The sequence below is a fragment of the Hyperolius riggenbachi genome, chromosome 1, assembly GCF_040937935.1.
Source record: "Hyperolius riggenbachi isolate aHypRig1 chromosome 1, aHypRig1.pri, whole genome shotgun sequence".
NCBI classification, from domain to species: Eukaryota; Metazoa; Chordata; class Amphibia; order Anura; family Hyperoliidae; genus Hyperolius; species Hyperolius riggenbachi.
The window spans coordinates 165,986,118-166,001,070 of NC_090646.1; the positions used below are offsets into that span (position 1 = coordinate 165,986,118).

General features: G+C 46.2%; 1 protein-coding gene across 4 annotated transcripts in view; it reads right to left on the reverse strand.

Annotated features, from left to right (window-relative positions):
• The window catches only part of ANXA10 (annexin A10), a 194,416-nt gene that overhangs the window by 52,233 nt on the left and 127,230 nt on the right, over nucleotides 1–14,953 (reverse strand). For all 4 annotated transcript variants that reach the window (XM_068269334.1, XM_068269352.1, XM_068269344.1 and 1 more), the window contains exons 6-8: nucleotides 14,241–14,320; nucleotides 7,821–7,874; nucleotides 1,260–1,353 (exon numbers count right to left, since the gene is read on the reverse strand). In XM_068269334.1, coding sequence (XP_068125435.1) covers nucleotides 1,260–1,353; nucleotides 7,821–7,874; nucleotides 14,241–14,320 — 228 coding nt within the window. The remainder of the gene's footprint in view (nucleotides 1–1,259; nucleotides 1,354–7,820; nucleotides 7,875–14,240; nucleotides 14,321–14,953) is intronic.

Consider the following 14,953-nt stretch of genomic DNA (forward strand, 5'->3'; position numbering starts at 1 on the left):
TCATAGTCTATGATATCTGCAGATGAATGTCAACACCTTGTTTAACGGACAATTATCTGTAGACCAGATCCACCAGGTTGGATCTTCAGATCGGCAGATAATTGTCTGATCTGCAGATGAATGTCAATTAAACAAGGTGTGTATGAGGATCTGCAGATGTCATAGACTATGAATGCACTTTGCAGGAATGGATCTTTTGCAGGGATTGATCTTTTGCAGACACTGATCTGTTGCATGTGTACAGCATCTTTGTGTGCAGCATCTTGCAAAGATTTCCATCTGATGGGGAGTTCAGCTCCATATAACAGACTGTGTAAGGTATGGCTCTCATACTACATGAATGGTGGTAAGATTGGTCTGTGATCTTTCATTTTCCAAAGACTTTTATCTGACGTGTGTACGCACCTTAAAAGAAGGAACAACCATGGGGTTGATGGCCACAAAGCTATCAGCGTGACAGTTTAATCAGGTTTCTGCTAAAATGAAAATAAGATCATGTTACACTTGCTATGTACTAAATCAGTTGCTAATCCCTGAATGATTTTTGATCAGGTGGTAATTGATTACTTCCTGGATCAGGCTACTAATGCACACAGACTGACAGACTGGAATACACTGTTGCCCACTGCCCAGCCCTTCCCCTTGTATATGATGTAAAATGTATCATGTTCAATATTTTCTGCATTTTAACAGTACAATAAGACAATACAAGACAAGAACATTTATATTGCGCTTTTCTCCTGGGAGACTCAACGTGCCATAGCTGCAGCCACTAGGATGCACTCTATAGGCAGTAGCAGTGTTGCCCAGGGACTCCTTACTGAATAGGTGCTGGCTTATTGAACAGGAAGAGCCGAGATTCAAACCCTGATCTCCTGTGTCAGAGGCAGAGTCGTTAACAGGGGCGTAACAATAGACCCTGCAAGGGATGCAGCCGCAGGGGGGGGGGGACAAGAAGCCACAGGGGGCCTCGTGGGGGGTAAAGTTTATTTTCCCTGTCCTAAGATAAGATATCTATGGGCACAGAGAGAAAAAAAAAAAACTTTCTGCTCTCTGCACAATTGTTCTAATGACTGCATCTGCTCAGCCACTGATAAGGAATCGTACAAAATATTATTGGGGAGGGGGCCCCATCCAAAGTTTTGCAAGGGGGCCCAGTAATTTCTAGTTACACCCCTGGTCCTTAACCAGTACACTTAGCATCTTTTCTGGAGTTTAGCACAGAACAAAAACTGCAAATGTGAGTGGATCATTATTACCCATCCAGAGCTGTTGGTGGCTTTTATTACACAGAATCATTTGCATCAAATTCTTGTGCTCCCCTGTTCGCCTCTGGCATGCCTCCCAGAGAACCTAGAGAAGATCAGGATACGGTTGTTAACATATACAAACCCTACAATTCTGTGACGGGTAATCCGTGTCATGGAAGGTCTAAGGGCTCGTTTCCACTATAGCGAATCCGCATGCAGGCACCGCATGCGGATTCGCATAGGCAATACAAGTGGATGGGATTGTTTCCACTTGTGCGTCGTGCGTTTTGGTGTGCGGGGGAAATCTGCACGGCAGAGCAGATGCACGGCAGAGAGATTTTGCGTGTGGCTGGAATGCGGGCGAATCGCCCGCAATGCTTTTAATAGGGAAATCGCATGCGGCTTTGTCATGCGGTTTTCCCCACGATTTTGCGTGCAATTTCGCATGTAATGTTATGGAAATTTACACAGGCAGTGACATGGTTAAATTCGCCTGCTTCTTAGCCATGCGAAATCGCATGCGAAATTGCGGGGAAAACCGCATGCAGAAACGCATCCGCATGCGATTTCGTCCGTGGTGGAATCCAAGCGATTCCGCACCGCAACAGTGGAAACGAGCCCTTAAATGTCTCTCCGATATACATACACTTGCTGCATTAGACATGACAGACTATGCACATAACAAAAGGAAGTGGTACCACTACAAACATATTAGGTATCCCGTTAGCTTAAAATACTTTTCTTGGGCTAAAGGCCACATACACACATCAGACCATAGTCTTTGGAAAATGAAAGATCACAGACCAATCTTACCACCCTTCCATGTAGTATGAGAGCCATACCTTCACAGTCTTTTCTATGGAGCTGAACTCCACATCAGACAGAAATCTTTGCAAGATGCTGCACACAAAGATGCTTAAGGGCTCGTTTCCACTATCGCGAATCTGCATGCGTCCAACGCATGCAGATTCGCACATGTAATGCAAGTGAATGGACCTGTTTCCACTGTAGCGTTTGCGTGGTGCGTTTTTATGAGCGGTGAAAAAACGCACAAAAGAGCCAACGAATTCGCCTGCTAGTGGAATGCATGCGAATCGCCGCTAATGTATTTAATAGGGAAATCGCATGCGTTTTTTTACGCGTTATTTTACGCGATTACGCATGTGATTCCGCATAGGAACCAATGTAAATTAACAAGGCAGTGACATGGTTAAAAACGCACATAGCCTAACCTATGCGAAATCGCATGCGTAATCGCGTAAAATAACGTGTTAAAAAACGCACCTGCATGCGATTTCTTCTGCGGTGGAATCCAGGCGATTCCGCACCGCTACAGTGGAAACAAGCCCGTACACATTCAAAAGATCTGTAGCTGCAAAAGATCTGTTGCTGCCAAAAATCCATTCCTGCAAATTGCAATGATAGTCTATGAGATCTGCAGATCATACACACATGATTTAACTGACATTCATCTGCAGATCAGATCCACCAGGATGGATTTTCATGCTGGGTACACACGTTGAGATTTCCCGCTCGATTTGCGGTTCGATTCGATTATTTCAAACATGTTCGATTGGATTTCGATCATTTTTTCCGTCGATTTTGCATACCTATCATGAAAAAAAACGATCGAAATCCAATCGAGCATGTTTGAAATAATCGAATCGATCCGTTCGATCCCGGGAATCGAACGGGAAATCTCATCGTATGTACCCAGCATCAGATCTGCGGATGATTGCTTGATCTGCAGATGAATGTCAGTTAAATCATGTGTGTATGATGATCTGCAAATCTCATAGACTATCATTGCAATTTGCAGGAATGGATTTTTGGCAGGAACAGATCTTTTGCAGATACTGATCTTTTGTGTCTGTACAGCATCTGTGTGTGCAGCATCTTGCAAAGATTTTTTTCTGATGTGGAGTTCAGCTCCATAGAAAAGACTGTGTAGAGTATGGCTCTCATACTACATGAAGGGTGGTAAGATTGGTCTGTGATCTTTCATTTTCCAAAGACTATAGTCTGATGTGTGTATGCACCCTTAGAAATGGGCTGGTATTCTTAAAATGGAACACCAATTAAAAAAAAAAGAAACGTTTTTTTCTCAGTTTTGGATACAGAGAAGAGTGAAAATAACTGCTAGTTTTTATTGATGCAATTATGGAGACATTGGCCTCGATTCACCAAGCGGTGATAACCCAGTTATCACGCCTAAAAGACTTTAGGCGTGATGACCTTTTCACCACTGAGTTATCACCGCTTTTTCCTGCTCTTCGCGCGAAGTTACCGCGCGAACGCGCGTTCGCGCGTGAGAGCGCGCGCAAAGTCCCATAGGGCTTAATGGGAGCTTCGCGCGAAGCGTCGGGTGTTGCACGCGCACTTACGCGCGTACGCGCGGCAACTTCGCGCGAGTTTCTTCTTATCATGCCTAAAGTGACTTTAGGCGTGATAAGGGCCTTTTCACCATGGTGCTAACACTTTGCACCGCTTTGTGAATCGAGCCCATTGTAAAGGTGCATACACACATCAGACCATAGTCTTTGGAAAATGAAAGATCACAGACCTATTTTACCCCCTTTCATGTAGTACGAGAGCCATACCTACACAGTCTATTCTATTGAGCTGAACTCCCCATCAGATAAAAATCTTTGCAAGATGCTTCACAAAGATGCTGTACAAGTGCAACAGATCAGTATCTGCAAAAGATTTGTTCCTGCAAAATGCATTCATAGTCTATGGGCTGGTGCACACCGAGCGACTTTTTCAGCGTTTCTGCAGCCGCTTGTGGCTGCGGATATGCTTGGTCAATGTATCTCAATGGGGTGGTTCACACCAGAGCGGGAGGCGTTTTGCTGAAACGCATACTCCCGGGGTGAGGCATTTTTGGATTGCGGATGCGTTTCTTCCTCAATGTTAAGTATAGGAAAAACGCAAACCGCTCTGAAAAACGCCTGTTCAGAGCGGTTTTGCCGGCGTTTTTGTTACAGAAGCTGTTCAGTAACAGCTTTACTGTAACAATATATGAAATCTACTATACCAAAACCGCTACACAAAACCGCAAAACGCTAGCTGAAACGCTATACAAAAATAAGAAAAAGCGTCTCAAAATCTGCTAGCATTTTGCGGATCTGCTAGCGGTTTTTGGTGTGCACCAGGCCTCTATCTGCAGATCCTCATACACACCTGTGTTCTCAAAGCAATATCGCATTTGGTAATAATGAAAAAAAAAAAGCTGATTTTACCAAACATCGAATTCTCTAAGAATGTAACTGCATAAAAAAGTAAAATTACCAAGGAGTGAGGTAAATTAGTGACTTGCACAGTAACTACCTCAACACGTCAGTAAATGTCAATTCTCAAAGATTAGAGCATTTCGTAAAACACGTAAAAATGGTGTGTTTTTAAGATCAGCTCTAAGGTGTTGGTAACTACTACTAAAACTATACGGCCTGGTGCACACCAAAAACCGCTAGCAGATCCGCAAAATGCTAGCAGATTTTGAAACGCTTTTTCTTCTTTTTCTGTAGCGTTTCAGCTAGCATTTTGCGGTTTTGTGAAGCGTTTTTGGTGTAGTAGATTTCATGTATTGTTACAGTAAAGCTGTTACTGAACAGCTACTGTAACAAAAAACGCCTGGCAAACCGCTCTGAAGTGGCGTTTTTCAGAGCGGTTTGCGTTTTTCCTATACTTAACATTGAGGCAGAAACGCATCCGCAATCCAAAATCTGCAGCAGCCCGGGAGTATGCGTTTCTGCAAAACGCCACCCGCTCTGGTGTGCACCAGCCCATTGAAATACATTACCCTAGCGGATCCGCACCCGCAAGCGGATCGCAAACCGCAGCAGGACCGCTCTGGTGTGCTCTAGGCCTACGAGCAAAAGGAGCCAGCCAATAGGAGGAGCCATCCTGTCTAACTCCTTACCCCATTGGTGCTGAAAACACATATGCCTTTTTATACGCGTTTTTTTCCTGCGGCCCATAGACTTTCATTAGAGGCAAAAATGCAGCGTTTTCCACAACGCTAGCGTTTCTGCTATGTGTGCACCCAGCCTGAAGGCTATGGCTGCTGGCAATAATACAAGCTTAGAGTGGGGGCTGCCGAGTGCTGTTCTGTCTGTTCACATCCACATGTCAGCAGCTCTGTCTCCGCTGTGTGTTCCTGGCTGACTCTGCCCCTCTCCTCGGCAGCACACTTCGGGCTTGATTCACTAAACCGTGATAACTGACATCATGGTCGCACTAGCGTTTTGCGTGCATTATAAGGCGCATAACGTTGTCGCGCACAATCGTGAATTTTTGCAAGCAAACCCGAATTTTCACACAAAAATGGCTGCGTTTACACGTGAAAATTCACGGTTGCGCACAAAAAACGTTACTGCGCTATAACGCGCGCAAAACGCTAACGCGACCATGATTTCAGTTATCACAGTTAAGTGAATCAAGCCCTTCCTGTGTACTTAAAAGTGCCGCACACAGCACTGGTCATGAATTTTCTACATAATTTAAAGGGATCTGATTCATCGGGATTGATTGACAAAGCGGTGCTAACCTAGTTAGCACGCCTAAAGACTTTAGGCATGACAAGTAGGGTGCTAACTAGGTTAACACCGTTGACAATCAGATCGCGTGCAAAGTCCCATGCGCAAAAGTTTGCGCAGGCACAGCGCGGTGCGCGCAAAAGGCGCACCGCGATGCGACGATAAGGTTGCATGGGGTGCGACCTTAACGTCGCACACCATGCGACCTTATAGGCACACCGGGTGCGCCATTTATCGCATCGCGGTGTGACATTTTGTGCGCACCGCACTGTGCGCACGCAAAGTTTTGCATGCGAGTTCTTTTTAACATGTCTAAACTGTGTTTAGGTGTGAAGAGGGGCTTTTCACAAGCGTGCTAACAGTTAGCACTACTTTGTGAATCAAGCCATTCCTGTGTTACCTGAGTATGAGACGATATTGCTTATACTTTAGGATTGAAGGGTGGCTGCATCCTACTACCTCATATACATCTAGTGAACTGTTTTTGCAAACAACCTGACTATGCTAACTGGGGAGTGCACTGCTTGAGGTATCTGTAGGAACCAGACCCGGGACAATGTCCTCCAGCACCCAAGGCTCAGACACCCGAATGCGCCCCTCCACCCCCACCGCCACACACTGATTGCTATTAGACCAGCAGTCTCTGAGCACTTAAGGACCGGAGAACGCTGGTCCAATCCCGACAAATCGACGCACATACCTACCGCAACCATCGCCGCTCGCCGGGACCCCCAGGACATAGACATCTATGATGGCAGAGTCATGTCAGCCGGTCAGGAGCCGCTTTCATTGGCTCCTGACCCTGTTTTTCAATGTAAGCCAATGGGAGCGGCTTACATTGAAAGACAGGGCCAGGAGCCAATGAAATCGGCTCCTGACCCGCTCACATGAATCTGCCATCATAGAGACAGGCAGAGCCTGTGAGATGCGCCGAGAATCCTCGGGTTTGAGAGGCGCGATCGGCGTGAAGCAGCGGAAACGGCGGATGCGCGCTGCGGACAGTGATTGAGATCTACGCCCTGCCAGCCAGGAGCCCACCAATACAGGGCGTAGATCTCAATCCCTGCGGTCCTTAATGAGTTAATCTCTAGTTATCTTGCTTGCAGAAACTGCCACGTATCGCCTTTTCTTATTTATTTCTGCTTTAAACACAAGGGGATTGATTTATTAAAACGTTCTAACGCATAGCTCGGCCCTGCTATGCATTTAGCGCGCGTTGTAACGCACGTAAAGTTCTATGCGCGATAACAAAGTTTTTCGCGTGTTAACGTGGCACAATGCACGTTACAAAATATATGACGCATGTTATGCATTTTTAGCGTGCGTTGTGCCGCGTTAACGCGCAAAAAACAATGTTAGCACGTAAAGCTTTACACACGTTACAACTGGCGCTAAACGTATAGTTAGCACGGTTTAGTGAATCAACCTCAATAGGAGAATGATAACAGTGAGTTGTGCGCCCCCTCCTACACTGCGTCTTGAGGCTGGAGCCTCTCTCGCCTTTGCCTCTGCCCAGGCCTGGCAGGAACTTCTCCATAGCTAAATAGTGTCTGAGACGGATTGTGATGTAATTATATTTCATGGTTTTATATGCTTTTAGACCAACTATACTGTGAAGGTTTACGCACAGGGTGGTAGCAGGTGGTTACTGTTTTTAGCCGTGCATGGCGTTAGCGTAACCGCAGATCCGGAAGTGCCGCCACGCGTCTTGCAGACGCGTGGCGGCTGCAGTGGAAACAGGCCCTAAATCCAATTGTAACCAGCTATATAGGAGTCTTACAGTCACCTGCAGAGATCCACTTCTTACAAGCAGGCACTCTATTATTGTTGCTTTTACAGAAATAATGTTTCCACAAAGGTGCCTCCTTTTTAAGAAAACATAAGCAACATGAAACTTGTTGACTCTTATGCATATACACTGCAAAATGTTTTTTTTTTCTGTCTGTGTTCCCTATTAGAGATTCTAATGGCATCAGATATGTTGTATAATAATGATAATAATAATAATAAAAAAAAGTATTCCTCCATATACCATTGCATCCTGAGCTGCCAAGCCTGGGTCTGCATAGCCTTCCTCTCTTACTCCCTGGAATAAAAAAACAAAAAAAACAAAACAGTAACTGTGCATATCATCATAATAAGGTTATAAACATATAAAACATTTCATCATTCATCTAATTAGCCATCATTCAGCAGCTATCTGACTTTCAAGAATAATGAGAAGGAAAGAGGGAGTTCAATATGTCATAATAAGGCAGATACATAGCACGTAACCAACGATATTTACATTCTCATTATGCTGACCATTTATGGTTAGAAGCCTGAAGCAAGCAGAGTTTAGAAATTATACAAAAAAAAAAAAAAAAAAAAGATACCATTATGTGATGTAATTACATTGATTTTAAATTCTAACCCTGTTACAGAACACATCAGTTTTACCAGTATAGCTCAGACGGGGCAGAACTTGTGCATATTGTGTTTTGTGCTAATCTACTATTAATATGTCACACTCTACAACCACTAATCTTTGCTTCCATGCAGCACCGTACACCAATACCATATTAATAAGAATACTTTACATAAGATGAAATGTAAAAATGTAAGTCTAGTTTAATATCAAACATGTGTTAGAAGCTTACTCTCTGAGCATAAAGCCCCATTGGAGCCCAAGATCATCTTCTGTCTGGTTTTGAGTCAAAGTGGACCTGAAATCAGAAGTTCCGCTCTGCTCTAAAAGCATAATATCCTTTAAGGTCTCTTTCACACCAAGACTTTGCGTTTTAGGGGACGTTAAGGTCGCATAACGTATCCCTAACGCAACACCTGGTTGTGTTGGAGGAGGACGCCAGAGTGAGCCGCGTTGTGCGGCTGTTGGGGCGCCTTTTTTTATCTGATACTCTGCGGGGGCCACGTGATCGGAACACTCCGCATCACGTGGTCCCGCCAGCCAATCAGCGGCCGCTCCAGGAAGTAAACACTGCAGTAGTGATGGGAAGTTCGGCTCGATTCATTGAAAAGAGCCGGACTTCCTATCTCTACTGTTCAGAATCGATTCAGAGGCAGAGCAGCAGGACTGAACCTAGTGATGGGAAGTCCGGCTCTTTTCAATGAATCGAGCAGAACTTCCCATCACTACACTGTAGTGCAGTGAATATTAATTAGCCATGTGGCTAACAATAGGGGACTCTCCCCTCCTCCTCTCCTGCTCAAAATAAAAAAAAAACACACACAATACTGAGCATGTGCAAACAGTCTAACGTAGAACGCACAGCATGCTGCACTTTCAAATAACATGCAGCTTTACCAGGGCCGTTTCTTGGGCAGTGCGGGCAGGGCGACCGCACTGGGCGCAGACCAGCAAGTAGATGAAGGGGGGCGCAGGCAGAAGGACATTACCGCTAGGGAGCTGGTCACGCGCGGTGCAGCCAAATGGAAGAAGGAAGAAGATTACCAGCGCGATCACCTTCCTTGACTCCTCCTAGGCTGCCTGCGTCAGACTTCAAGTCATCATCATGTCACCACCCGTGATGACACCTGATGTCCTGTAGCGGTACTGCAGGCTGTGAGTGCGCGGCACCCATGGAGGAGTCGGCTTTCCGGGCTCTCCTCGCCTGGGTGTTTTCCTGCTTCCTCCTGGATGAGCGGCTGGTCACTAGAAAGTAGGCAGATCTACTTGTGACCTGTGGCTGTGTTTCTGTTTCTAAAGAGTAAGGGTTCCTGAGTCCACGGGGGTGGGGGGAAGGGGGCGCAATTTTTACACCATCGCCCTGGGTGCAATTTAGCCTAGAAACTGCCCTGAGCTTTACAATGTAACGCAACGTGGGCACTGTGAACAGCCCATTGAGTTTTCATTACTGTGAGTTGGGCTGCGTTACAGGCTGCTCTAACGTGCGCCTGTAACATCCCAATGTGAAAGCAGCCTAAAGAAACACATTTCTTTGTTACAGCTGATACAAATCCTACAATAAATCTGCAGTGTTTCTACTTCCTGCTTTCATGGAAGCAGACATATTGTTAATATCAACACACACACAAGCAATAGAACACAGCAGTACATGCATCCAGTGGTCAGCAGGTGCTCGTCAGCCAATCAGGATGCACTGTCATACACCCTTTACCTGCCATACCACATCTAGCAGCCATTAGCATTCAGGTGGGAGGCTTCAGTTGGACGCATTCGCAAGATTGCGTCGCTAGCAGGACCACCCCGTGCAGGCATCCCTCCCACGGGGGTCCCTCCCTAACCGCTCACCTGTCCTCCACGTCCTAGAGCTGAAAGAAAAAGTTTAAAAACACACGATTGGTTCACACAATGGCCAGGGGCCCCAGACCTCTCTCACTGGCCGGGCCCCCAAGGCCAACATGCGATACCTGGAGGGGAGTGCAGGTGGGCCTGGACCTCTCACACCCAGGCTCTGGACCTCTCACATCCAGAAAACCCACCAACACTGCCTCCATACTGAATGCTAAATTCGACACACACACAAGCAATAGAACACAGCAGTACATGCATCCAGCTACATTTAAGTGGTCAGCAGGTGCTCGTCAGCCAATCAGGATGCACTGTCATATTGTTAATATCCTGTGTTTTCAAATGAGCTTATCTGCCATGGCAGTCAGCTGACACAGGGGAGAGATCAAATTACAACTTGTGATTAAACACAGATGAGGGGGGATTATACAGGCTAAACTCTCTAAATACATACAGGGTGCATTTCTCTCTGTTTTCCTTCTGTCCTGTGCAAGAGTTTAGGTCCACTTTAACTGTTAGGGGTCAATTCACTAACTGGTGCTAACCTAGTAGCACGCCTAAAGGGTTTGGGCGTACTAACTAGGGTGCTAACCAGTTAGCATGCCCAGAGATCGCGCACTATGCAGTGCGCCGCAAACGCCACACCCTTCACGCGGTAACTCCCCTTCGCGTGAAAAGTGGTCCCCAGTGCCCTGGAAATGTCGCACCTGGTGCGCCAAAAATGGCGCATTTCGTGCGCCCGAAACGTTGCATCAATGGGATGTTTTGAGCACACCCAATGCGCCATTTTTGGCGCACTGGTTGCGACGTTTCCAGGGCACCATGGGCCACTTTTCACACGAAGGCGAGTTACTACACTAAGGCCTGGTGCACACCAAAAACCGCAAGCAGATCCGCAAAACGCTAGCAGATTTGGAAACGCTTTTTCTTCTTTTTCTGCAGCGTTTCAGCTAGCGTTTTGCGGTTTTGTGTAGCGGTTTTGGTGTAGTAGATTTCATATATTGTTACAGTAAAGCTGTTACTGAACAGCTTCTGTAACAAAAACGCCAGCAAAACCGCTCTGAAGTGCCGTTTTTCAGAGCGGTTTGCGGTTTTCCTATACTTAACATTGAGGCAGAAACGCATCCGCAATCCAAAATCTGCAGCAGCCCGGGAGTATGCGTTTCTGCAAAACGCCTCCCGCTCTGGTGTGCACCAGCCCATTGAAATACATTACCCAAGCGGATCGGCACCCGCAAGCGGATCGCAAAACGCTGCCGAACCGCTTTGGTGTGCACTAGGCCTAAGAGCTTGATTCACAAAGCGGTGATAACTCAGTTATCACGCCTAAAAGACTTTAGGCGTGATAAGCCGTGCAAAGCTGAGTTATCACCGATTTTTGCTGCTCTTCGCGCGAAGCTCCCGCGCGCAAAGTGTTGCGCGCGCAAAGTCCCATAGGGTTCAATGGGCGCGGGCGCACGCGCAAAACTTTGCGCGCGGAAAATTCACGCGAGTTTCTTCTTATCATGCCTAAAGTGAGTTTAGGCGTGATAAGGGGCTTTTCACAGGCGTGCAAACACTTTGCACCGCTTTGTGAATCAAGCCCTTGGTGTTGCTAGGATGTAAGGGGCCTTTGCTATTAAAGGGAAGGTTCAGGCACAGGCATAAAAAAATAGGCTCCCGGTGGCCGACCTGACCTGGCCAGGCCGGCGGGCAGGTCGGGCTTCTTCTGCGCTCCAATCTGCGTTACACGCGGGCGCGATGACGTCATCGGAGGTCCTCCGGGCTGTACTGTGCAGGCTCAGTAGTTCTGAGCCTGCGCAAAACAGCTCGGAGGACGTCCGATGAAGTCAGTGCGCACCAGTGAGACGCAGCCGGCCTGGCCAGGTCGGGCGTGCCACCGGAGACCCCCTGGGAGCATGCGGAGCAGCGCCGAGGGCACCTCCTGCCTGCCACGGACTGGAGGAAGCCCCAGGTAAGTGGATTTGGATTTTAATTTTTTTGCCTATGCCTGAACCTTCCCTTTAACTGCTAAAGTCGGCGGGAATTGTTTCACTAAGAACTGTCATTTACCGCATTTAAATGTATACTTTTTTCCTTTGAAATTTTAACATCGATTCTCTCAAAAACTATAAGGTCTTTTTGAAAAAAATTCCCTTGTTCCCACTGTTCTTCTTAGCAGATCAGGTACATTTGGTGTTTCTACCATGTAAGGGGGCTTTGCTAATAACCGCTAAAGTTGGTGCGAGAGAATGACGAATTAATTTTTATCGTGATCCCCGGTCGTGATCGCATTCCGAATATTTGTAATCACGGAATTCCTGTGGCCGATTTCTGTGGTCCAGTATTCACGGTTTCGGAGGTCGAATAGTGAAAAAGTACTGGTGAGTCACGGCTATTCCGTGATCACGGAAATGATCTGCCCATCACTGCAGGTCACGCAGTTTGGAACAGAAGTATATCACCCATGATGAGATGGTATCTTCCTGACAAAGGTTCAATTCAAACTGAAGAAAATCTGCTTGATCACCACACTTCACCACTTTTGACACCTGATTTAATAAGGATATTATCTGTGGTGAATTCTACAATTTCCTCTTAAATCTTCCAGCTTGTGTGAAGATGCTGCCTTTTACTAATATAGGTTTTATTCAAAATAGTTTTTAATACTATTGTTTTTACTTGTTTTAATGCAAAATAAATAAATATCCCTCTTTAAAGGCCTTGGGGGGAAAAAAAAATCAGTTTTACTCACCTAGGGCTTCTACCAGCCCCCTGCAGCTTTTCCGTGCCTTCGCAGTCACTCATGGATCCTCCTGTCCCCCACCACCAGCTAGCTTTGTTTTCGCAGACAGGATTACTGCGCAGGCCTGGCCGCACGTCTCCTTCGCTGGCACAGGACGCTATTGCAGATGGGAACGCGAAGAAGGCTAAACGTGGCCAGCCCTGTCTGGCCCGACTTTTCCCTCCCTTTCTCCTCCTGGGGCTGCCCTCCGCATCGGGAAGCCTGGTAAGAGGAACTAGCTGGTAAGAGGAACTAGCCACTGGTCTCATCTCATTCTCATTGCCATCTGCATTATGCCATCTGCGTTACCGATTATACACACTCTACTTCCGGCTTATCAGGAAGTAGAGTGTGTATAAGCGGTTATGCAGACGGCAAGATGAGACCAGCGGCAAGTGAGCAGCGCTTGGAATGGGAAGCGAGGTGAGTTCCTCTTACCTGCACATACTTTTCATAGAGGGGGAGCACGGAGGGGAGCCTCGGGGAGAGAAAAGGAGGGAGAAGTCGGGCTCTCCTCCATGCGGCAGAGTCTCTGTAACCGCGGCTCCCCCCTCCATCTCCTATGGGAGGGAGCACCTATACCTAGCTAACCTATACCTAGCTAACCTATACTATGCACCTATACCTAGCTACTTATACTGAAGACACCTCTATACCTAGCTAACCGATACTGGTGGCACCTTTACCTAGCTAACCTATGCTGGCGGCACCTTATCCTTGCTAATCTGTACTAGAAGCACCTTTTATATACCTATATACTACTATACTATATACTAAATACCTATACTAGGGCACGCCTACAGCTGGCTACCTATACTGGGGCACCAATGTCTGATTACCTATACTGGGGCGTAGTATGGGTTCACAAGTCCACACACTTGCCCTCGGTGCAGTTTAGCATAGAAACTGCCTTGAAGTAGTACATGGCGCTGGATCCCGGCAATGTATCTATCATTACTTGCTCAGCCGCTGTATGCGCCCGCTGCTGCAACCCCCACCCCCAAACGCTGCATGTGGGGAGGACAAGCAGGCTCCCATGCCACTGGGATTAGGCAATTTCGCTCATCTCTAGTTACTTTAACTAATGCGTTATTGCTTTGCAAATCAAACCCAAAATATGTTTCATGATGTACCCTAAGTCAATTTTTTTTACATAACCTATAGACATACAGTCTTATGCAATACACGTCATTTGCATTTGCCTCTGTTGCATGTTTAAATAATTAACAAATGTACGGATGAAAGAACTGCAGTGTTTCATTGATGTTGCTTGTAAATATTATCTCCTGCTCTAGAAACATCTCTTTGTTCACTCATCTCTAAATTAGATGTTATTTTTTTTATATCAATGATTCATATGATTCACTGTGAACCATATTTACTTACTTATTTTTTTGCTTACAGATTTATTATTTAAACCAGCCAGTGTACAATACCTGGGCCAGATTTATTAAAGCATCTCTGAAGTGCCCCGAGGTTTCGGAATAAAGGTCTTGATCCAGATTGCAGCCATATTCTAAAAGGGAAACAATTGTTTGCATATTATGTTAAATGTCACACATGTGATTTCTAAAACATCCTTTCCGTGCAGGAAAATTGTTTAATAAGACATCTGCAGCTGTGAAATCATCAGCCAGCTATGTTATAACAAAGATAGCTCTGCTACAGTCAAACATTCTACGATACACTATAAACTATCACATCAGGGTTCGATTCACAAAGCGGCGCTAAGTGTTAGCGCCACAGTGAAAAGCCCATTAGCGCATGTAAAGTAGTTTTGCGCACACTAATAGTCGTGCAAAGCTACATCGTGCCGAAAACGTCGCACTTCGCGCAAAGTGTGGTGCGCCGATAACTTTGCATGCGGTGCGACGAAAACTGCGCATATGGACACACCCTCTTCAAACATGCGACGTTATATTCGCACTGTGCAACGTTTTCAGCGCAACATTTTCAACGCACCGCAGTACCGTACACAGTGCAACGTTTTCGGCGCACAAAGTCGTTTGCACTGCAGTTTGGACATCTTAACCTTTAAGACGTCCAAACTGTCATACCGCCACTTTGTGAATCGAGCCCCACATGGTGGACTTTATCTAAAAAAAGACCATTATAATGAAAACTGTTATATTCTGTTACCGGTTATCTT